The sequence below is a fragment of the Prosopis cineraria genome, unplaced genomic scaffold, assembly GCF_029017545.1.
Source record: "Prosopis cineraria cultivar Desert tree isolate PC_DT_omini unplaced genomic scaffold, ASM2901754v1 PC12, whole genome shotgun sequence".
NCBI classification, from domain to species: domain Eukaryota; kingdom Viridiplantae; phylum Streptophyta; class Magnoliopsida; order Fabales; family Fabaceae; genus Prosopis; species Prosopis cineraria.
Window position 1 is genome coordinate 39,088,182 of NW_026555343.1, and position 25,905 is coordinate 39,114,086.

At 31.4% G+C, this 25,905-nt stretch overlaps 2 protein-coding genes and 1 pseudogene across 2 annotated transcripts in view; all 3 read right to left on the bottom strand.

The window, feature by feature from the left end:
• Window positions 1–3,944, bottom strand: LOC129289596 (disease resistance protein RPV1-like; annotated as a pseudogene).
• A 785-nt stretch (window positions 3,945–4,729) lies between these two features.
• On the bottom strand, window positions 4,730–17,371 carry LOC129289344 (disease resistance protein RUN1-like). The gene is made up of 8 exons (XM_054926102.1): window positions 16,829–17,371; window positions 14,760–15,846; window positions 14,356–14,655; window positions 11,704–14,264; window positions 10,896–10,967; window positions 10,277–10,355; window positions 9,982–10,156; window positions 4,730–4,959 (listed from the first exon to the last, which is right to left on the bottom strand). The coding sequence occupies exons 1-8, from the start codon at window positions 17,365–17,367 to the stop codon at window positions 4,730–4,732; spliced, it is 5,043 nt and encodes a 1,680-aa protein (XP_054782077.1). The 5' UTR covers window positions 17,368–17,371.
• A 1,381-nt stretch (window positions 17,372–18,752) lies between these two features.
• Window positions 18,753–25,905, bottom strand: part of LOC129289345 (disease resistance protein RPV1-like) — an 8,119-nt gene continuing 966 nt past the window's right edge. Inside the window, exon 3 of the mRNA XM_054926103.1 lies at window positions 18,753–18,961. Within this exon, the coding sequence (XP_054782078.1) occupies window positions 18,753–18,961 (209 nt within the window). The remainder of the gene's footprint in view (window positions 18,962–25,905) is intronic.

Here is a 25,905-nt window from a genome sequence, read left to right on the forward strand (position 1 = left end):
CTTGTCAATCACCTCCCCGCAATCAAAGAGAGAGCTCCTTGAGAGATCTCAAGCAACATAGCTGCTCAATTGAAAAATTCTTCAGACTTGAGACATTGAGGCGAAGCTTTCTAAGTTTTGAAAGATACCCAATTGAGGAATAGGGTGTTAAAGCCATCATTCCTTCCTCTGGCGACGTTGAAGATTCCATCTTAGAAATGAGGACTAGTGTCTCTAATGATGGGCAGTTGGTGGCATCTAATTCTTCAATAGATGGTGGAAGCTCTGGTAGAGATTGTAGCCTCTCACAATTCTTTAAAGAAAGAGCTTTTAGCCCTGAAAGATGCTTAATATTGTCAGGTAGCTCGGTTAATTTTTGACACCCATCCAAACATAATATTTGCAACAATCGCAGGGCATCAAACAGAATGTGGAGCTTCACCTTGTCAATTGCTTGTTCACAATTAAAAAGCCCAAGCTCCTCCAGGGATCTTAAACAACATAACTCATTTATTGGAAGATTCTTCAATCTTGAACAATTAAGCCTGAATTGTTTGAGATTACTGAGATGCCCAATTGACGAGTCCAATATCTCAATTCGTGTAGTTTCTAGTTCTAGACTTGCGATTTCATGGGACGACAATGAAAATTCTGTCAAACTAAAGCACCAACTGACATAGAGCCGCCTGAGAGATTGCAAATGAATCTCACTATGAAGATTCTTCAGTTTAATACATCTGTTGAGATCCAAAGTAACAAGCCTTTGTAGAGCTAAGATGGATGGATGAACATAACACAAACTTTCACATGATGAGAGATTGACCGATTCAAGATTATGTGCCTTTGAAAAATCAGGTAGCTCTATCAGTTGTTTGCATCTAGCAAGATTTATTCTCCTTAAGTTCACAAAATCCTGTCACCATTAAAATGAAAAGCATCACAAGGGAAAGAAAACCACAAGACTTCAACTAGAAATTGAAGCATACATTCTCAAATTTATATACCTGTACTCCATCCCAAAGTTTTTTAATATGGCTGTTTTGCATGCAAAGTTCAACGAGTTTCTCAGGACAAAATGTGGACGGTAAGGACTCCAAAGGATAACCATCCCACTGAAGGTATCTCAATTGCTCAGATAATGATTCAAGGCCAGAAGAAAGGTTCACCTTACAAGATTTCCTATCCTTTGGTGAATAGAATTTTAGAAATCTTAGTTTAGGCATCTTTTTGAAAGTATCAGGGCTCAAGGTTAAATGACTAATTTTGGACAGATCTAATACTATGCCTTCGATTGCATCAGTTCCCTGAAAATTATAATATAAAATAAAAGTAAATTAAATCATATGATTATGACATTATTTACTTATAGAAACACGTATTATTAGCAACATAAATGATTTTTACTCACCATATTATTTTTCAACATATAATAGACTTCTTTTGGATCATGTAATCGACTTCGTCTTCCAGGTTCTTTGATGCACTCTTGGCGAACAATCTCATAGGCCATTTCTTGGATTAAGTTATGCATGCAAATAGTGCCCCCTTTGACAGCTATAAGAGTGCTATCTACAAGGGTTTTTAACCCAATCCTAGCATGGAAGTCATAGCTCTCTAATATCGTTATTACATCATCTTCATCTAGACCCTTAAAAAAGAATGCAATATCTAGAAACATTTCCTTCTCTTCATAATTTAAACCATCAAAGCTCAATTTCAGAACTTCAAAAATGTCTTCATTGGGGCTCTTCTTTAGTTTTGACAATGCACTATCCCATTCCTTTGGAGATTTTGAACGGAGAAAGGAACCCAATAATACCAAAACTAATGGGATGCCTTTTGCATAATCAACGACCTTTTCTGAGAGGAATTCATACCCAATTTTTGGATGGGATGTATAGAAGGCTTTGAGGTTGAAAAGCTCAGCAGATTTGTGATCGCTCAAAGGCTGGGCCTCATATATCTTAGTTACTCCTGCAATTACAAGCAATTGCTTGTGCCTCGTTGTAATGATGACTTTACTGCCAGGTCCCAAATAATCACAATACGGACCTAAATATTCTAATTGCTTCCAACTACTAACATCATCAAGCACCATGAAAACTTTTTTACAACTTAGTCTCCTAACAAAGGCAGTCCTGGAGACATTAGGTGGCTTGTGATAGGAACTTTCTTCCTCTAGTAGTTCAAAGAGAAGTTTATTTCAGACATATGTCAATCCATGCTTTTCTTCATCTTCTCTTAAATTTTCCAAAAAGCAACGACCCTCAAATTTGGAGGAGAGTTTGGTGAATAAAGCCTTAGCCATGGTGGTTTTGCCTATGCCACCCATACCCCAAATTCCAACTCCTGGGGCATTTTCCATTAACCTTTCGATCTTGACACAGTTTTCATCAATTCCAACAAGATCCATCAGTGGTGAACTTGGACAACTAAGATTAACATTATGCAGCACGTTGTTGACGATGTTTTGAATGAGTTCTGATTCGTCCCTATAATATGGAAAACAATAAAAAGAAAGTACTATTTTTTAATGGCAAAGAGAAGCTGCATCAAGCGAACAATCAACAGATATCACATATGTCTATAAGACTATGAGTACCATTTAATGATGTCAACATAATTTTTGTTGGAAAGCATGACTCAAGTAGCTGTCAACATTTTATTTTTCCTATTTTTTAGAAATAAATGATCAAAATTATAAATATGATATGAATGTTTTATTTGTAAAGATTTAAATATTTTAATTTATTTTTATCCTATATTTGATATGTAACAAATTTTTCTTCAATTTAGAATTTGATCATTATGTATTAAAAAGAAAATTGACTAGGGCCTTTCAAGCCAAGAAAATAAATCCAAAGAAAATATGTACCAAAGATATTGCTGTATTCATTTCTTCATATCACAAGAGCACACTATATACGAGAAGGATAAAACCGGAAACCTATGAAATTGAGCAGGGACGCTAACAAATGTACCCAGAACCAAAAAAAAAAAAAAAACGATAGGGACGCTAACAAAAGTGTACAAAGATCGGATCATTTTGGTGCAACTATCACGTGACTCTACGTTGCTGGTAGCTGAAGTGGCTTTGGTCAATGTCAAGTAAACAGAGTCATAGTTTGACAGGGCTCATCAATATATCAATATAATAAAAGAAAAAATTAATTATTTGCTCCCTATATTTTAATCTTAAAATCAAAAGAGAGGAAGTATATGAATATCAGTGAAAATTGAAAACCCCAAACCACTCTTGAACATATAAATGCAACTTATAAGAGTTTCCAGGAGCATACGCTTTTAACTTAAAGATATAAAATCATGGACGAAGAAAATTGGAATTCTTGCCAGTAAGACAAGAAGAAGAATGAAAGTATAAAACTCTAGTTAAAAAATTGCCATAACCAAGCACAAATTGATCAAAGATGCAGTTTGAAAGAGTGAAGAGACTACGCAGTACTGACCTGCAGATTCGAGAATCATAGCCGGCTAAATTTGAGGTTAGAAAGAGAGCTTGTTTCAACTTGTTCACTTGCTCTTGATGAAGCCTGAAGTCTCTCTCATGCTTTGCAAACGCCTCCATGTAAGTTCCCCTCTGATGGCGTACATGAGATGGGTCAACTTGATAGAAGACAGGAATAACAAGCTGTCCTTGGACCTCTCTACACCAGAGGATCTGGAGGAGCTCATTCAAAACACCATTTGGAGGAGGCATAGTTCTCAGAGAAGATCACCACAGCTATACTTGAATCCTGAATTGCTTCCCTGAGTGCGTCCGATATGCGATCGCCTTTTGGGAGCTCATAATCTATGTAGGCTCGAATTCCTCTTTGGCATAGGGCAGTATAGAGATGGCTGGTGAAGCTTCTGCGAGTGTCCTCGCCTCTGAAACTCAGAAACACATCATGTTTCTTGGGAGGAGGTGAAGAAGACGAGGAGGACGAAGCTGCAGCAGCGGCCATGATTCTGTGATCAGCTAATTCAGAGCGCAAAATCAGTTACAGTTGATCCGTTCTTCTTCGCTGAGAAATGCTGCTGATAGCGCAAAAGGAGTAGTTTAGTAAAGTAGTGATTCGAGTGGACTAACTTGCAAGTCTTCAGACGCGTGTACAGGAAAGGTAACCTAAAGCTGAGTATATAATATTCTGCAGAAGATGCAAGTTGAGCTAAGTGCCACAAAACTAGTGCTAACAATATACACGTAAACAATTATATCTTCCAGAAAGTAGAATCATTCCCATGTCATGCATAGGATAGAAGAATGTCTACTCAGCCTAACACATTGTTGTGAGCCCTCTCCTTCCTGCATTTCCCTCCTTTCTTTCTTCTATTGGTTTTGGTGCCACAATATGTTCTTGCTATAAATGTTCAATATTATACAGGCATAGAATAACACTCTAGTATGTCAAAAAGGAATTTCAATCCTCTACGTACGGGATCCATGAATTTAACATTCATAATCTGCGAAGGTTCGAATGAATTCCTCTTAGCATAGGACAGTGAGGAGATGGCCCAACAAGCGCTGGACATGGATCCCGGCCGGTTGTTCTATTCTTAGTTTTCCTCCTGATAGTCTTTTAGCTTTGCTAAATAAGGACATGCAACGTGCCAGTGACCCCTAGCTTGGGTCTTTGTTATAGAAAAAAAAACTGGGCCGGGGGGGGGGGTGGCAGTGAAGAGATGGCTGGTCAAGGTTCTGCGAGTGTCATTTGCCCTGACCACGAATAGCTGTGCTAATTTGCTGTTTTCAGAGGAGGTTATTGTGTTCCTCAAGCCTCACAGTTATCAAGTGAGTGAAAGTGACGATATCACCCTGACTTGCCGATATCATGACCTTGCTCGGAGTCTTGCTCAGCGATGATTGAGATGAACCAGTAGATTTCCTCCATTGCTTCAGATGATCGCTACTCTGATACCATGAACGATTATAGAACTCAGAGTATAGAGAGAAATCATAAGAGAGACGCTGGAGAATATCTGAATGACATGACTATTCTGCATACTGTACATGAGTGTTTATAGTACAATTAACAAGACCGAACCATGGTTAACTAACCAGGTTGGTTATAACAAATACATAGTTAATATATAATTATCTCTAACAGAGGAATATATGGAAATTTCATATTTTTAAAGGTCTTTTTTATATTAAAAGTCTTCATGGATCCTTAGATGATATTTTTCTTAAAACAGTAAAAATAGATTGAGAGAGCAAATAAAAATTAACATGAATATTATATGGTAGAGGTGTCAATTCTGAAGGCGTGTGTCGGGTGCAAAAAGGGTGAATCAAAAGAAGATATAATATATATATATATATATATATGCGCGCGCGCGCGTAAGGTGATTTTGCAGAGGAATAAGAGATAGCAATCAAGATTATTGAAGTAAATTTATTTCAATTAAGAATTATTTATTATTAAAATTCAAATAATTTTTTATTAATTTATGTTAGTTTTTTATCAAATAAATATTTATTTAAATTTTAATAACTCATTTTAAATTAACAATAATTTATTTAAACTTTTTTAATTTAAATTTTGATAATAATTAATCTTTCACTCATATAAATTTATTCCAACAGTTTTTTATTACTATTTTTCCTTATTGAAAGGGGTGTTCGGAGAGTCCAGGAACTAAAAGTCCCTTAATTCATTGAGCGACCGCCGAGATTCCTCAAAGGATCAGCATAATTGGTTTAGATGGATGCTTCTCGTCAAAGGACCTTTTAATGGTGCAGTGCTTGTAGCTGTAAGTGCATGTGATCGATTGAATGAACAATATTTTCTTTTAGCAGTAGCTATATATATATATATAGTTGAAGGTGAAATCTATATTCATGTTTATGATTTTCAGAAAGCTTGTTAACATAAACGAAACAGATTTGGGTCGATTGATCTTCTTCTTCTTTATTTATTATAAGGATTAATGTTGATATTTGACCAACTTCGTCCCGGTGGAGTTAAGGACTCTCTTAACGAGTTTTTTTTTTTAATAATAACCAAGGAGTTATTTAAAATTATTTTTATTTTATTATTTTAAACATTTTATAAAACATGTTGTGAGAATAAAAAAATAATAAAAATATATTTTTTTATTTTTATTTATTCTCCAAAACAATAATTACAGAACACTCAAAAGTTATTTTTCTTTTTTTATTGTTCAGAATAATATTTTATTTTTTATTTTTTAAAATACTTTTTAAAAATATGTTATTAAATAAATTTTTTTATTCTCTTATTTTGAAAAATATAAAATTATTTTTAGAATAAATTTTTAAACAGGTCCCAAATCACCTAACAGGATTGGAAACACGCGCACAGCTACTCTGATTTGGTCTCGCAATTCCTAATTTTAAATGGGCTTATAGTAGTAGTTTATTTTAGGTAGTTTCTTTTCTTTTAAAACATCTCATCACAGGGAGATCACCTATTAACCATCATCACTTTTCTTTCATTAATTAATTTCCTATTGCCTTTGATTTCAAACATGTCCAGAGATAAGAAGAGACCCGCACGCGCTACGAGAAATAATTATTTATATAGCCGTTGGATGTCATTAAGATGCTGCGAAAGTCCATCCCAAAAAGTCGTAGAACAGACTTTGAAGTTATGAGTTATGGCTACATGCTGTCTTATTAATAGAATAATATATATATATATATATATATATTATTTACAAATTATATCATTAAATTTTTATCATAATTTTTTTTTCTCTTATTAAATGTTAGAGAGAGAAAATATTATTAAAATATACACATTTACTAATATAGTCAAAAAATATGTATATTTAATAGGGGTATAGTTGATAACTTATTGAATTTTTATATAGAATTAATGATATTTAAAGTTTTCTCTAATATCAGTGAAAAATGTTAAAAATGACTTATAAATAGAATTAAAAAAAAATATAATACAAGCACCTGTTTGTTTTCACTATATTTATAAATCATTTTTAATATATTTTATTGAAACTACAAAAAATCTTCAAATTTTAAGTTTTCAACTTTACACACATTAAATATAATCCCATCCTCTCAATTTATAAGGTACTTTTGGGGGAACTCCACATCCCAAAATATAAAATATTTTGATAAAAATAAAATTTTACTAATAATATTTTTTTTAATATTACCTTTCTCATTGTATCACTTCTCTATCTTTAATATTTTTTCACAGACCAAATATAAATGAATGATATTTTTAAAAATTTATATTTTTATTTTTAAAAAATGAGGTTACAATTATGGTTAAGAATGTCTTACAAATTGGGACAGAAGTAGCACATAATACTTTAAACATAAAATACTTCAATAACTTTTTTAATATTTAATAAGAGTAAAAAAGTAAATATTGAACATAAAAAATCATACAAATATCATACAAATAATATCAAACAAATACTCTCTCAACCCAATAAAGAAACAATAACAAAGAGGAAACAGGCATATGAGTTGGAATGCCTTTCCGTAAAAATACGACTTCGCTTCTATTCACTAGCAATGTATTTAGTAGAGCTGACTATCCTAGCTATGCAACTTCCAAAACTTTTCTCCAAGAAATGAAGGTTCAATTATACTAGTAAAAGATGTTTTATGAAACCAATATAAAACATTTGGAAAGTACAACTTTTAAGATCTTATTCACCAAGTTACTTCTGAAAATTCTATGGAAAATTGGATTTCCAAATTCCCAGAAATCATATTTTTTAAATCACGCTAAATTAACTAATTATATTTACTTTTCATCATAAAGTTCTACTTCCCCTCCTTGCATTTTATTGCATCCCCATATGAATAACGAAGCTACCTTTTTTGGGGTCAAGAAGCCACCCTTATAATTCAAACGTTTAACCCAAAGATCATAATAATTTAATTAAAAAACCAAATACCTTACTAAGTACATTCTCCATCTCAATTTATAAGATGCTTTTAGAGTGATTCAATATCTTAAAGTATAAGACATTTTAACAAAAATAAAGTTTCACTAATTATATTTATTTCAATATTACCCTTACCTCTTTATTATATGTTCTTTCTCATTATTTAATGCTTCACAAATGTAAAATAAGGTTATATTAAGTGAAGAGTATTTTTAAAAATACATGTCTCAAAAAAAAGATTGTAAAGTATAATTTAATGAGTTTTATTTATATGTATAATTTTATTTAAAAATGTCTTATAAATTGAAATGAAGAAAATATTAATTAAAGATATAGGTAGGAATTAGGATCAATTGTCCAATTCCTTTTAACTTAAAACTCCCTCTGGTAGAGGAAGAAGAAAACCTTTCAATATAATATAAATCAACGGACAGTCAGGATATTTTTATCCCCTAAACCAACAGCGAAGATCTGTTAAATGTGAAAGGTAGGTACTATTAATGGACCAAGACATTTAGGTTATGCTACATCTAGCCTGAAATATAATTAAGATGCAGTTGTTAGAGTCTTTTATGTGATATATCTAAAATATAAGGTGCTTTATAAGTTATTAAATATTCTTTTAGAATGCCCCTCATTACATAAAGCATGATGAAAAATTTGAAATTTATAAGAAGAAATGTCACCCACTAATTGAGGGAAATTCTGATATAAATTGGTATGTTTTGCAATAAATTTAAGTAGTCTAACTGTCTACCAAAAAAATAGTCTAACTAATTTTATTGGTTTTTGTGACATATGTTTTATTCTCAGTTCAAGGCATTTTTAACTATTTTATACATTTTATTTCATAAGTTAGTTATTGACATTTAAAATTTTATATTCTTTTCATATTTATCCTTATTTAATAAATTATCTCAATTATAAACCTTATTAATTACATAACTAATTAAAGGCATTTTAAAAAAAAATCATATTAATTACATATTAAAAGACTCAAATACCTTTGATTTTTTTAGAATATGATACTTAAAACAATATACTACTTTATAATATTGATCCGATGAAGTAGTGTCCTACAGGTGATATTAGAGGGAGTATATTCTTAATGGCATCAAATTCCTAAAAGTTGGATAATAGATTCACAAAAAAAAAAAAAAAAAAGCTGGACGTAATAGAATTATGACTAATATGGTATCAGATGTAACTAATTTTTCAGGAGTACTTATGATGGATTTAGGATTCAATGCTAATCAATTTAAAGTTTTAAATTTATAATCTTAAACGATAAATTAAGTTTTTATAAAAAAATTATAGTTAGAAAATTATCTTTATCTTAAAATACTATGTATTCACTAAAGTAAAATATTATAAAAATCATCAAAATAAAATAATATTTCGTCTAAGCTATTCAATTTTAATTTGAACTATTTAAATTTATACATATAGAATTCATTTTCATATACATATTTCCCTTTCATCATTTATAGATTCACACTTCGGTGACCTAATGTGAAAATGATATCGTTGTTTTTAAGTACACCTTGACTTAAGAGCTACCTCAATTAATGAAATAAAATTGCTTGAAAGAGATAGTTAGTGCTTCATTAATGTATTGGTAGAAGGTGGTGTTTGTACATACAGACACCTATTCACTTCTTTCTGGATATGTATATTTGTGTCACTCTCAACAAGTAGACTCATAAAATATGGCAAGTTGGCTTTGTATAATGTATTGGGTGTTTTCATTTTTTTTTCATCAGTTGTATACTTTAATAAAACTTGTTTTGAAGTAGTAACCCATTAGAGTAAGCTTCACATAGTCATGCGTGATTTTGTCCTCCATGCTATCATTTTTACTATAATGTTTTGAGTTTAGATTCCTTCCACGTTCTTAAAGATATACGGAGGATGTACATTTCATTAAAACCATTTGTATTAAATTTAATTAAATATAAATGAGATTTGCCAGCCTCCACTGGTTGTCTCTTAAGCTCAGTTTGAAACCCACTACATCAAAGAGATTTGCGACGAGCTAGGAAAAGAGCATCTGATCTTGAGATTAGAATGTGCCATCGGAATGAAAGGTGGAGGAGGAGTGTAGGGTAAAACTACCGTGGAGGAGGTGGTGCGCGTTGGCATCGGAGATGGTGGCTCTGCCGACCTCGGTGGAGATGATAGAGGTGGCTTTGCTTATCCAAAAAGATGGCAGATTATTCCATGGAAGCTTGAGGCCAAATTTGACTTCTCGAAGATGATAGAGGATGATAATAAGTATTGGCACGAGAGGCTACGAATGAGTATAGCACATTACACAAAGATTGATTCGCAATGAAATTACAACAACATCAAGTGATTGTCTTGTCCCAATGAGTTTTTTTTTTTTTTTTTAATACTAACCCTTAACTACTTCATTATACTTGCATTTTGTCAAACTCATATTTTTCAGCAGTGTGTTACTAGTCCATCTTGGATAGATGACAGAAATCCTGCAAGGAAGACAGCAAAAAAAGATATCTTAATAGACGTAAAAGAAATTAGAATTAAACTCTATTATGATAAGTGAGTGAAGTAGTTCCAAATCCTTACCATCAAATCAGCAGAGATTTCTGTTAAAACTTAAAAGAGGTGAAACGCGAACCAATAGGACCATTTGATCTCAAAGATTGGCTCTGTCAGCAGCCGGACCAAATTGGAATAGTCATGGAAGCTTCAATGCTATTTCTGATTTTATTTCTCTGGAAACAAAAATATCTCAGGTGATGTAGAGCTCACTGGTATTACCTTAATTCAAAATTTGTCATGTGACGTAAACTTTTTCAAATTTATGGCTGTGTTTGAAAAAATAATCACAGTAATTAGAAAGTGCCCATGACTAGAAATACATAGAATTAAAGCCAATCTTTTATTACTTACTATGTTACTATCAAACTGGTATAAATAGGAGTATTTCTTAAGAACACAGTACTTGCCACAGGTTTGACACTTGAATTTATTCTTGGAGCTGTTTCTCTTGCAAATTAATGTACTTGGAAATAACACTTGAATATGTACCACCAATCATTATAGCTGCCCTTGCTGCAGACTTGTTCCATGTCAAACTACAACAGAAGGAGAACACAAACGTAAGTTAACAAGGATATCAAAGACCCTGAACTTTTTTTTTTTTTTGGAGAAAAAGAATCTGAACTTGATTTTCATAAAAAAGAACACTAAGTTAGTAACATTTTTAATAAAAAAGTATGTAACTAATATAACATTTTTGATACAATCATTGAGATGTATATAGGAAAGTTTCATAACAACAATAATTGACTGTCTAGATAGTCTCTATTCCAGACAAAACATCAACAAAAGAGGAAATGTAAAAAAGAATAAAAAAAATCTGCTAAGTGGTATGAAAAAGAAAAAAGAAGAAAAATATATCCACTTTACATACTGATTTTACAAATCCCAATAATTTTTGTTGGCTCAAATACATGAATCCATATTGCGTTTTTTAAATAAAAAGGAGGGGAAAAGAAGTAATTGCCTGAACTAGCATTAGTTTACCAAACTCAAACTCAATTAATTAATGGATAAAATGTCTGCTACAGTGGAGATAAAACCAAAAACATGAACTGTCATATGAATTTGATAATTTAAATTTGATAGTTCTTAAAAATATAGGTTAATATATACCAATAGAGTATAATGGAGACAAACAGTAGTGAAAGATAATTAAGTCCAAAATGTAAGGAGGGATATATACCAGTAATGCAATGCTAGGTAACTTGTGAATGTGGAGTGCTATCCATTAGAGATTCCAAATTCAATCCGGATAGTGTAAGTTGTAACTGATCAATTTTCTCAGGTTGAATAACACAAGATTCCTTCAATTTCTTTGCTGGAGTGAGTTGTTCATCTTCATCCCCATCCCAAGTATCCCGAGGCCTCTTTGTCTTCATGCCCTGCTTCATCTTCAATTCCTTCAGTTGAAGGAAATCGTTATATTCCGAGGCGTATATTGGGCGTACTCCACATTCTTTGATCAAGCGATCACCAAACTCAAATTCAAATGAAAGCGTTGGATTATAATTACTTGTTCTCTCATCAATGCCTCTTTTTCTTCTAACTTCCTCTATGATCAATTCACAAAAAAGGGGATCATACCACAGGAAAGAATTATCCGAATTCAACCGTGTCATGGAATAATGCCATCCTCTTGGGCCTTCAAAACCTCGATCCACCGTACTGACTCTTTCGGTATGAAAAGTATCTGGCGAAGGCCATCTGCATCGACATCCTGAGTGACTCTGATCCTTTTCTTTTGAGCAGAATTGAGGAATAACAAAGCAGAAAATGAAACCCAATAAATCGTCCAAATTTGGAGCGATAGAAACAGATATGGAAGAATATTCTGTTGAATTATGATATGTAAACCACTTTGGAATTGTCGTTTTTGGGAAAGAAATCATGCTTCTTTCGAGATTATCATATATTGCTTGCTTCAAACATGAACTAGCATATTCCATAATTCCAGATTGTGAATCCTGATCATTATCATGACCACTCCTCTCTTGGCCACCCAACTCCAACCCAAATTCCATTTGTTGAAGGAAATTGTGATATTCAGAAGCATATATTGGACATACTCCACATTCTTCTATCAAACCATCATGTTCGGTTATCTCATAATTCTCATCATAAGAGACGACAGAAAATTCGAATGAAAGCTTAGAATTACCTTTGATGCCTTGATCTTCCTCTCTTTGTATAAGTTCCCTTAAAAGGCATACAGAGTGGATCGGATCATACCATAGAAAAACATGATGTGAATTTAGGTTTGTTATCCTCATATCGTCACTTATGTTGTCAACTCGTTCACCATCTTCAAGCTGCATTTGGCATTTCAAGTAACTCTGACAATTTGGCTTTGACGTGAACTGAGGAAGAACAGAGCAGAAAACAAAGCCCACCAAGTTGTTGGCAACTGAAGAGAGTTCAATAGTTATGAAACTCGAAGCCTTAATCGTCTGGCTATATCGAACCCACTCTGGAATTTGGCTTCCTGGGAAACAAAAAGCACCAGTTCGATTGAGATAAGCTCCTCGCTTCAATGACAAACAAGCATGTTCCTCAATACGAGAAAGTGAATGGTGCTCCAATTTCAAGCAATTTTCGAGAAAGAGGGACTCCACCAAATATTTTTGCCGTTGTCTAGGATTTTTTAAAAGGGACACAGCTTGCAGTGATGAGCAATTAGTGGCTTTTACATATCTAGTGAATGGTGGAAGTTCTGGTAGAGATCGAAGTGTCCTACAATTGGTTAAGTAAATGTAGTCTAGCCTTGGAAGATGCTTGATGCTAGAAGCCAAGTATTTGACATTGCTTCCTTCCAATCCTAATAAATATAACAAAGATAAGGAGCTGAGGTTGTCAGGGAGTTCATCCAAATCACTACATCCTTCCAAATAAAGGTCCACCAAAGAGGATAAGGCATCAAAAAGCATGCGCAACTTTGACTTGTCAATCACTTCCCCGCAATCAAAGAGAGAGAGCTCCTTGAGAGATCTCAAGCAACATAGCTGCTCAATTGAAAAATTCTTCAGACTTGAGACATTGAGGCGAAGCTTTCTAAGTTTTGAAAGATACCCAGTTGAGGAATAGGGTGTTAAAGCCATCATTCCTTCCTCTGGCGACGTTGAAGATTCCATCTCAGAAATGAGGACTAGTGCCTCTAAGGATGGGCAGTTGGTGGCATCTAATTCTTCAATAGATGGTGGAAGCTCTGGTAGAGATTGTAGCCTCTCACAATTCTTTAAAGAAAGAGCTTTTAGCCCTGAAAGATGCTTAATATTGTCAGGTAGCTCGGTTAATTTTTGACACCCATCCAAACATAATATTTCCAACAATCGCAGGGCATCAAACAGAATGTGGAGCTTCACCTTGTCAATTGCTTGTTCACAATTAAAAAGCCCAAGCTCCTCCAGGGATCTTAAACAACATAACTCATTTATTGGAAGATTCTTCAATCTTGAACAATTAAGCCTGAATTGTTTGAGATTACTGAGATGCCCAATTGACGAGTCCAATATCTCAATTCGTGTAGTTTCTAGTTCTAGACTTGCGATTTCATGGGACGACAATGAAAATTCTGTCAAACTAAAGCACCAACTGACATAGAGCCGCCTGAGAGATTGCAAATGAATCTCACTATGAAGATTCTTCAGTTTAATACATCTGTTGAGATCCAAAGTAACAAGCCTTTGTAGAGCTAAGATGGATGGATGAACATAACACAAACTTTCACATGATGAGAGATTGACCGATTCAAGATTATGTGCCTTTGAAAAATCAGGTAGCTCTATCAGTTGTTTGCATCTAGCAAGATTTATTCTCCTTAAGTTCACAAAATCCTGTCACCATTAAAATGAAAAGCATCACAAGAGAAAGAAAACCACAAGACTTCAACTAGAAATTGAAGCATACATTCTCAAATTTATATACCTGTACTCCATCCCAAAGTTTTTTAATATGGCTGTTTTGCATGCAAAGTTCAACGAGTTTCTCAGGACAAAATGTGGACGGTAGGGACTCCAAAGGATAACCATCCCACTGAAGGTATCTCAATTGCTCAGATAATGATTCAAGGCCAGAAGAAAGGTTCACCTTACAAGATCTCCTATCCTTTGGTGAATAGAATTTTAGAAATCTTAGTTTAGGCATCTTTTTGAAAGTATCAGGGCTCAAGGTTAAATGACTAAGTTTGGACAGATCTAATACTATGCCTTCGATTGCATCAGTTCCCTGAAAAATATAATATAAAATAAAAGTAAATTAAATCATATGATTATGACATTATTTACTTATAGAAACACGTATTATTAGCAAAATAAATGCTTTTTGCTTACTGTATTATTTTTCAGCACATAATAGACTTCTTTTGGATCATGTAATCGACTTCGTCTTCCGGGTTCTTTGATGCACTCTTGATGAACAATCTCATAGGCCATTTCTTGGATTAAGTTATGCATGTAAACATTGCCATCTTCAACACTTATAAGGGTGCTATCTACAAGGGTTTTTAACCCAATCCTAGCATGGAAGTCATAGCTCTCTAATATCGTTATTACATAGTCTTCAGTTTCACCCTTCAAAAAGAATGCAATATCTAGAAACATTTCTTTCTCTTCATGATTTAATCCATTAAAGCTCAATTTCAGAACTTCAAAAATGTCTTCATTGGGGCTCTTCTTTAGTTTTGACAATGCACTGTCCCATTCCTTTGGAGATTTTGAACGAAGAAACGAACCCAATACTACCAAAACTAATGGAATGCCTTTTGCATAGTCAACAACCCTTTTTGAGAGGAATTCATATCCAATTTTTGGATGGTATTTATCAAAGGCTTTGAGGTTGAGAAGCTCTGCAGATTTGTGACCGCTCAAAGGCTGGGCCTCATATATCTCATTGACTTTTCCAATTACAAGGAATTGCTTGTCCCTAGTTGTAATAATAACTTTACTACCAGGTCCCAAATGATCACAATACGGAGCTAAATATTCTAATTGCCTCCAACTACTAACATCATCAAGCACTATAAAGACTTTTTTACAACTCAGTCTCCTCTTAATAAAGGCGCTTCCTGCAACATTAGGTGGCCTGTGATAGGATCTTTCTTCTTCTAGTAATTCAAAGAGAAGTTTATCTCGAACATGTGTCAATCCATGCTTTTCTACATCTTCTCTTAAATTTTCCAAAAAGCAACGACCCTCAAATTTGGAGGAGAGTTTGATGAATAAAGCTTTAGCCATGGTGGTTTTGCCTATGCCACCCATACCCCAAATTCCAATTATTGGGGCCTTTTCCAATAACCTTTCGATCTCGGCACAATTTTCATCAATTCCAACAAGATCTGTCAGTGGTGAGCTTGGACAAGTAAGGTTAACGTTACACAGCACGTTGTTGACAATGTTTTGAGTGAGTTCTGATTCATCCCTATAATATGGAAAACAATAAAAAAGAAAGTATTATTATTTTTTAACGGTAAAGAGATGCATTAAGCACACAATCAAGAGATATCACATATGTCTATGAGTATCATGTAATGTTCTCAAAATTTTTGTCAGAAAACATGACTCAAATAGATGTAAGATTTTATTATTCCTATTTTTTAGATATAAATGTTCAAAATTATAGATATGATATAAATTTTTTATTTGTAAATATTTAAATATTTTAAATTTATTTTTATCCTATATTTGATATGTAACAAATTTTTCTTCAATTTAGAATTTGATCATGATGCATTTAAAAAGAAAACTGGTTAGGGGCTTTCAAGCCAAGAAAATAAATCTAAAGAAAATCTGTACCAAAGATATTGTTGTATTCATTTCTTCATATCACAAAAGCTTGTTGTTTGTTAAAAACCACCCATATGTATACGCGCAGTATCAAACCTAAAACCTATGAAACAGTGATGCCAACAAAGTATACAAAGATCAGATCATTTTGGTGTATCACATGACTGTGTTTGCTCGTAGTTGAGGTGGCTTTGATCAATGGTGACTTGGCGAGTCACTGAGTCATATATTTTGACAGAGCTCATCAATACTACAACAACAACAACAACTATAATAGCAGTAAGTAGTCATTTGGTCCCTATATTTTAATCTTAAAATCAAGAGAGGAAGTATATGAATATCCGTGAAAACTGAAGACCCCAAAACCATTCTTGAACATATAAATGCAGCTTGATGGTTAAAAAAGAAAAAAAAAGAACAGATAGATGCAACTTATAAGAGTTTGCAGGAGCATATGTTTTTAAGATATAAAATCATGGACGAAGAAAATTGAAATTCTGGCCAGTAAGACAAGAAGAAGAATAAAAGTATAAAACTGTAGTTGATAGATTGCTATAACCAAGCACAAATTGATCAAGATGCAGTTTGAAGGAGTGAAGAGACTACGCAGTACTGACCTGCAGATTCGAGAATCATAGCCGGCTAAATTTGCAGTTAGAAAGAGAGCTTGTTTCCACTTGTTCACTTGGTCTTGATGAAGCCTGAAGTCTCTCTCATGCTTTGCAAACGCCTCCCTGTAAGTTCCCCTCTGATGGCGTACATGAGATGGGTCAACTTGATAGAAGACAGGAATAACAAGCTGTCCTTGGACCTCTCTACACCAAAGGATCTGGAGGAGCTCATTCAAACACCATTTCGAGGAGGCATAGTTCTGAGAGAAGATCACCACAGCTATACTTGAATCCTGAATTGCCCCGATGAGTGCGTCCGAGATGTCATCGCCCTTTGGGAGCTCATAATCTATGTAGGTTCGAATTCCTCTTTGGCACAGGGCAGTATGGAGATGGCTGGTGAAGCTTCTGCGAGTGTCCTCGCCTCTGAAACTGAGAAACACATCATGTTTCTTGGGAGGAAGTGAAGAAGAGGAGGAGGAGGATGAGGATGAAGAAGCAGCGGCCATGATGCTGTGATCAGCTAATTCAGAGCGCAAAATCATTTACAGCTGAGACGTTCTTCTTCTCTGAGAAATGCTGCTAATCGTGAAAAAGGAGTAGTTTAGTAAAATAGTGACTGGAGTTGACTGACTTGCAAGTCTTCAGACGCGTGTACAGGAAAGGCAACATTAAGCTGAATATATAATATTCTGCAGAAGGTGCAAGTTGAGCTCAGTTCCACGAAACTAGTGCTAACAATATACACGTGAACAATTATGTCTGTCAGAGACTAGAACCATTCCTATGTCATGCATAGGATAGAAGAATGTCTGCTCAGCCGAACACATAATTGTGAGCCCTCTCCTTCCTGCATTTCCCTTCTTTCTTTCTTTCTTCTATTGGTTTTGGTGCCACAACATGTTCTTGCTATAAATGTTCAATATTATGTAGGCATATAATAACACTCTAGTATGTCAAAATGGAATTTAAATCCTCTACGGCATCCTTGAATGTAACATTCATATAATCTATGAAGGTTCGAATTAATTCCTCTTGGCATAGGGCAGTGTAGAAATGGCTGGTGAAGGTTGTGCGAGTGTCATTTATCCTGGACGGGCTCAGTACATGATGGACCGGGTTTACAAAAAAAAAAGGGACTATTGGGCCAAGAGCTTGTAATATTAGGCTAGGGCTATGCAGGAGGAGCTTGGGGTTTTAGGTGTATAAGGAGAGATACAATCACTGTAGAGGCAGGGAATCATTTTGATGAAAATCGTCTCCCTCTCTGTTGTTTAAAATCAGACAGGATATTAAATAAAAAAAGAGAACGATTTACAGTTCACATGATCGAACTAAGTTGAATCAATAATTAAATTGATGATATAATAATTAAATAAAAATAATATTAAATGTATATATAAAATAAATACAAGAAAAAATCTATAATATGTTAATTAAATGACCTAATATTATTGTAAATTAATAATATTATAGATTATAATTTTATAATTATCAAACATAAGTGGATATTGGTTAAATTAGATATGAATAAAATTAAAAATATTCGAATTTGCATATATAATTGTCAACATCTTTATTAAAAAAAGTCTCAAATCATATTTCAAATTGTCCAAGAATAAAGTTAGCTTATAGTAGGATCTAATTTTTAAATTTTTTTAATTTTTAAATCTTTTTTAATATTATATTTAAAATCATCCGGTTTTGTGAAAACTGCTCCAATTTCCCATTCAACTCTAATTTTTAACTCAATAACAGCTCAACTCTGATCCAATCCAACTCAATTATGAAAATAGTTTTTTTATACAAATTAAGTGGTTAACAATTTCAACTGTCTGGTTTGGTCTAATTTTCAAATAATTGGATATTCTTCCCTGTTCCTTCTGCAATTTCTACTTCTCGTTGTTTCTTTTCTTACCCATCTCTCCCGCTATTGCTTGTAATTTGAAACTTGCTCATTTATCCCTGTAATTTCAATTCCAGTATCACAATTTGCGGTCAATTTAATATTATATTGTTGCTGGAAATCGTACATTACATCATTGCCTCTGAAACTCTGAAACACGTCAAGTTTCGTGGGAAGTGAAGAGGAGGAGGAGGACGAAGCAGCAGCAACAGAAGCCATGATACTGTGATCGGCTGTTCAAAGCAAAAACACAACGGTTTATATAACATTTTCTTCTTCAATTCACTGAGAAATGTTGATAACGATGAAGGAGTAAGGCCGTAATTAAACTAGTGATCGGAGTTGACTGACTTTTAAGTCTTCACAGCCAATTTGATCAGATGAAACTTCCAGGAAGGGTTAAACCAAGAACCATGTAATATTCCATGTCAGTTGGGTATTTGAGACTCACCAAAGGTGATATATAATTGTTTAGTTCAAGTGGAATTAAGTGAATACTGACTAAAAATTATTTAAAAACTAATGTCTTTTGTCTAAGGGAGAATGATAAATCCCAAAATAACCGATTAATTTAAGTTAGGTCTCAAATGTTAAGCTTTAGAAATTTGCAGGTTCATCTTTTAATTTTGCAACTATATTGTGATAATTTTTTAATTTTTTTTAAAATTTTAACATGATTGAAGAATAAAAAAAATTATTTTTTCTATTAAAATTTAAAATACAAGTTGCAAATTCATTACAATGGAGTTGTAAATTTTTAAAATTTGACACTTAAGACCTAACTTAAATTAATTGATCCTTTTGAAATCTCTCTGTCATTCTTCCTTTGTCTAATATCAAGTTAGTCTGCTGCCTTTTTCTTCTCTTGCCTAGAGCCGATAATTCATGTGAGTCGAGCTTATTCAGATTAGTTTAAAATATCATATCCCTTCTAAAATGCCTATATAGTCAAGCCTCGCCCTAATACCTTCAGGCTTCAAGCTTATTTGGACCGGTTTGAATACCCAAAACTTTGTAAAAATAATTTTTTCTTTATTTTTTGAACCAATTTTAATTTTGAAATAATTATTTTAAATATAAAATGTTATTTTAACTTTAAAAGAATAAAATAAAAAATAATAACTTATCAATTTTATGCTTAAATAGCTCTATTATTGTTTTATTGTATTATGTGTAATTTATTCATGAATGTTTCCTTTACTTATATATTAATGTCATAGTTATTTGAATATTGCTCTTATCATAGTCATATGTAAATATTTTTTATATATTTTAATTCAATTATATTATTTTAATTATAATCAAATTAATCTTAATTTAATCACGATTAGACTACTAACTTAAAATCACTGTCTCAATTAGTTCAAAGTTTTTAATAAATTTTGAATAAATTATACTTTTTATTTTTAAGAATATAAGAAAAATAGCCATAATTATATTATATAAAAAAATTATTTAATTATGAACAAAATACTATTTTTTTGGAATTATTTTTTTCTTTAACTTTTTATATTGTTTAACCCTTACATATAAGAGATTTTTACTCTAATTTATTTTTAATTTTTAATCAAATCTGACGTGGATAATAATCAAATAATTATTTAAGAATATTATTCTATTTATTATATTTATCTAGTAATAAAATTGAGAATTCGTACATGCCCAACTTTTATTTATACTTTAAAATTAATTATCTTATTTTATAAAATATATTTTTTTGGTACACAAATGATGTATAGGAGGCAAAAAAAATTTTAAAAAAAATTGGGGTTTAAAATATGAAAATAAATATTAAAATATATTTTAAATATTATTTTAAGATATTTTATTGATTAAAAATAATAAAAATATGAAAATATAAATTTTTTAAATTTTTTAAAAATAACTATAGTAATGCACTTAAATATATAATATTTTGATATAAAATGACATAAAACTTAAAAAAATAATTAATATTTAATATATTATATATATATATATATATATTTTTATGCAGGTATTCGGGTCAAGCTCGATCTTAGGTAATAGACCCAAATATTAAAAAATTAATATTTTTTAAATCAGTTTGGGTTGGCCTGTTAGACTTTATCTAAATTATCGGCTCTACTCTTGCCACTATCAATTGTCAATTGGCAGGTGACGCATTGTAAGCAAATCTTTAAAAGGAGCAACTACACCTCTCATAGTATCCAAAGTCTTTGCAAGTTTAGATTTAATGAAGACTCTATCAGTAGAGGTCTCAAAATACAAATCTCTCATATTAACTATGACCCAACTCAACATTGGCTGCTTGGTGGAGTCAGAAATTTTAAGGAAAAATCTCACATAAGAGAACTTATTATCAAAAAATTTCAAGACATTCACAAAATGCTCTTAAGTTTTAAATTCTAAATGTCTTTTGTCAAGTTATAAGTGTGCATGATTTGAAAGTTGAAAGTATTTTGTGAATCTCTCGAACCTCTTGATAATAAATTATCTTTTATGAAATCTAGATGTAATTTTTTTTGAAATTTTTAATTAGAGGAATGAGATAACAAAATATACATGATAAATGAAATAAAATTAAATCTCTACATGTATTACAAATATAACATAAAGATTTCAAAACACACACACAAACACACAATTTTACAAATATATAATAAAAAAAATATTTACTTTTATTTTTAAGTTTTGTTCATAAATTTTTCATAATATAAAAATTACTAACTATCATATCTATGATAAATTTTTTAGCAATTTTCTTATCAATATAAATTATAATTAAATTTGTGAAAAAATTATCTTCTTTTTAAACATTGAATAATTTAAATGTATTTTTAGGATTTAAAGTTCTATTCAATCTAAGAAATATGATATGAGTGATTTCAATTCATATATTGTTTTGAGTCCAATACCAAAAAATATTATAAATGAAGTGAAATTTGCAATTAAGTTCGATAGGCTCATCCTCCCAATTTGCTCGTTTTATAGAATGAATTTTCTCTTCGAAGTTGTGCTTGTAACAAATATGCCAATCTAGTCTCCAAACTCTAATGAAGATGTATCTTTCTAGCTCTTTTGTTTCATGATAGAGCTTCTTTCCTTGAAGGGCTCTGAAATGTGACGCAGTGAAGTGAAACTGACGGTTTTTTTTTTTTTTTTTTTTTTGTGTCCCATTAATTGCTTCTACTTCCAGAATGTCCGAGCTCCCAATTGATGTGGGTGGAATGGAATTGTGAGATCATCAAGACCGGGTTTTTTAAATTGCATCAACGTCAACGGTACGTGGAAGCAGAAAATCTTACTTGATTTGATTTTTTTATTAAAAGTAGTTTGGTTAAGTTTTCATGTAGTTTGGTTTATACAAAAATAAAGTTGCAATATTTTTTTAATATATAAAATATATATTAAGACTAATCATAATTTTTGACTCTTTTTTTTCATCTTCCAACTTCAAATCACATTCTCAACTTTATCATTCATAATAGAAATAAACAACATATTTAAAATAAAAATATTCAAATTCCATTATCAATAAACATCAGAATATATTCATTTATAAGTAATACTAGTTAAATTTCATTATAAATTATTTTAATATCTATAATGAAAAGTAACTTATTTTGAATAAAAATGGGAGAAATTTTATATCTAAAATTATTTAAAATATCATTTTTAAAATATCATGAGTATGTGCATTTGTCTCTCTAATTGCAAAATTGAGAAAGGAAGGTTTAGAAATTCTATCAAAGTATCTAATGTTTGGACTATGTTGAACCTTGATTCTAATGATTACAAAATAAAATAAGTTTATATTTTACAAGTTTAATAATCAAGAATTAATAATTTGTAAGGAAATTGATTTTTTTTTTGCTTTAAATTTTGGCTCTCGAGTCTTATTTTCAAAATAGGTATCCTTATTTTCAAATAGTCAAGAAGCACTTAAACTATTCTTGTATTCTTTCATATAGTGTTTTTCTTTAAAGATTAAGTATTTAACTTGATCTTAATTCTTTAAGGACATTTTATATGTTTGAAAGGTATCTCAATTGATTTTAAAATTAAAAATTCAAATTCTGATAGCCTATGTAGTATTTTTCAGTGTTAAGGTCCTTATTCAGAAATAGTGACATTATTTTGAAATAGTTTATTCATATGTGATCCTTCTTCCTAAGCATCCTCTCTCTTGCTTATTTAGAAATAGCTTATGTCACACCCCAGTATTGAAAGTATGATCGGCACAGAATATATGATAGACTCACATTCCATAAGCCTTAATTAACTAAAAAATTAATTCAAAATAACGATATAATTTACATCTAAATTTAAAATTCATAAAGTTTTAACCATTCTATAGAAATTTGGTAGAGTCCCCCTGTAATTAAGACTACCCAAAATTTCTACAACAACAAAACCTGTCAGCTAAATCAGAAATGGGCTTAGCTCCATACTAACAGATTTTACAATAATAAAATAAAACTAGGACCTAACTACAATATACAAGGAGCGCTATGTTAAATCTCATAATAAAAAAAAATTATGTATATCAAAAGTAACTAATGCATGCTTCCACGATTACAAAAAACAATTGTTATTCAATAATTAGCAAAAGGTGTAAGATCAATTTTAATATTTGAGACGAAAGAAAATTTTTTCAATGAATAACATCCCAATTTACACTTATAGGAAATAATAGAAAGCAAGTCAATGAATCAATTATAAATTTATTAAAATAATTAATTAAAAATAATATAAATCATGAATACATAAATATAAATAAAAATTATAAAAATCTCAAATTTTCCTTTCCTCCTTCTTCTTCTTTTCTTTTTTTTTTTTTCTATACATACTTAAACACCTTGAGATATATATATATATATATCGCTCAATATAAAATTCATATATAATAAAAATAGCAATTTTCTTTTTGAGATCAAATTTAAAGAAAATAGTTTCAAAATTCCTTTTTTAGTAGGACTTAATTAGAATGATTAACAAGCGTAAACATACAATCTACAAGGATAAGTAACATATCCGATGTGGCAAGAAGCCATGAAAAATAGGTGCAAGCATAAAGCTCATGAATAATAGGTGTGAATTATATCCACGAAACTACATCCTCCATTTCATGTGTATTGGCTGTCATACGGGGCTAGCATCTCCAATGCACCCTACTAGTTAGGTGTACTATAGTGTGATAAGTGTTAATGGAACTGTCGTTAGCATCCAACATTCTGAGTTCAGTCCCCTTAATTAAATCAAGTATGCATATAATTGAAACATTCATTTAAAACCATTTCTTTTAAAATATAATATTTAGCAATCAAATTTTCCTTTCAATTTTTCTCTATGCACTAATCACTGTGTTAACTACTGTTATATAAATTATAAAATTTAAACCACAAAAATATTTAGAATACATAATCAATTAATAATGTATCGAATTCAAATATTCCTTAGTAATATCATAATTCTTAATGAAAATAAAAAGATTTTGCAATGAATCAATTAATATAAAATGAGGTGAGTAAGAAGAATTGTATAAATCATAAAAAATAGGATTAACAAGAATATTTATACAATTTATATAAGAACAATATAAAAATTTAAATAAAAATTTTTTTAAAAAACTTTGCAAGAAATTATTTGGGACACTACTCACTCATCTAAGAGTTTTTCAATAACTCTAAAGCTTACTTCACTTTAATTTCTCACTTAATTCCAAGGATGCCATTAATTTTCTTAATAAATCAATCACAATCCAATAATTACCTATTCATTCTTTTCATAATATAAACAAGTAAGTGTTTTTAATATATTAATCATCAACAATTAACAATTTTTTTTCACTCTAACAAGTTCTCAAACAATTATTGACATTTAAATTAATTTCAAATAACACCACAACTATACATGTTCAACCAACAACTTCCTTATCACATTTTAACTTAACAATAACCCAACTAGAATAATAAAAAACCTTTCTATTCCTTTCATACCTTTTTAAAGCTTAATGACAAGCCATAACTATTATTTAACATTAATTTCCTTAAGTTACCCCAAAATGCCAAGTTAATGGCTCAAGCCACCACTTATACATGTTCCTTTAAAACTAATAATATGAAAATTAAACAACTTATATTTTTTTGTCAAATTTTCTATTATGCATTTTTAGAAACACCTTAAGTGCATTAAGGTTCAATTTACAATAAACACTAAATATGTTTTTATACTTTTCTCAATCTTATTCCAATCCTTTCTTAAATATTTTAACAAGTACTCCATGGACATTCCAGTTAAAGTTAAGAAACAATTACCTTGATATAAAATAGATAACCTCACTTTCAAGCTCAAATATAATTTCTTAAAATTTTCTCAACATTAACATAAACTCTTATCCCAAAACATAATTTCCTCCTTCTCATTAATAAATTTTAAATTTAATTATGTCTTAATACATTACTTTTCTCATAAGCAATTATGTGCATTTATAGGCAACCAAACTACTAATGGACCATGGAATGGTAGAAATCGAAGAATCTTCTAAAGACGGATATGTTGTAGCTCTAAAAGATGCCTGACATTGTCATGGAGTTCAGTTATGTTTGACCACTCCTCCACCAAATATAGCTTTTCTAAAAGTGGCAAGGCATCAAATGGAACATTTAGCTTTGCTTCATCCATTTTGAGACAACATTAAGAATTCAAAGTTCAACAAGAAATCTAAAATATCTTAACTCGGTCAAGGGAAGATGCCCAAGACTTGAAGCACTGTGATGGAGACTTTGGAGATTGCTAAGATGCCTGATTGAGGAGTACATTGAGGAACAATTTAATGAAAGTGATGTGCAATCAGTGACATTTAATTCTTTAATGGATGGGGAAAGCTCAGGTAAACACTGAAGATTGCTGCAATGACTTAAATCAAGCTTTTACAGCCTTGAGAATTTGTTGATGTTGTCTAGGAGCTCAATCAAGTTGCAGTAGTCTGGGGATCCCAATTCTCATATATGACCTAAGGCATGAATAACATATGTAGCATGGATTGTTAATTGTATGTTATGAATCCACAAATGCTCAAGAGTTCTTAAGCAACCTAACTCTTGCGTTGGAAGATTCCTCAATTTTGAACTTGAGCATGAACAATTTAAGCATTCAACAATGGCCAATTGATGGGGATAATATCTGTATTCCA

What these genes read in the sequence shown, in the direction of transcription:
- LOC129289344 (XM_054926102.1), bottom strand. Translation starts at nt 17,367, where the DNA reads ATGATTTTGCGCTCTGAATTAGCTGATCACAGCATCATGGCCGCTGCT. An exon ending in TATGATTCTCGAATCTGCAG is followed by an intron (nt 15,847 to 16,828) that starts GTCAGTACTGCG and finishes TCCATATTATAG; the next exon opens with GGATGAATCAGAACTCACTC. An exon ending in TATTCAAGTGTTATTTCCAA is followed by an intron (nt 10,356 to 10,895) that starts GTACATTAATTT and finishes TCTTCCTTGCAG; the next exon opens with GATTTCTGTCATCTATCCAA.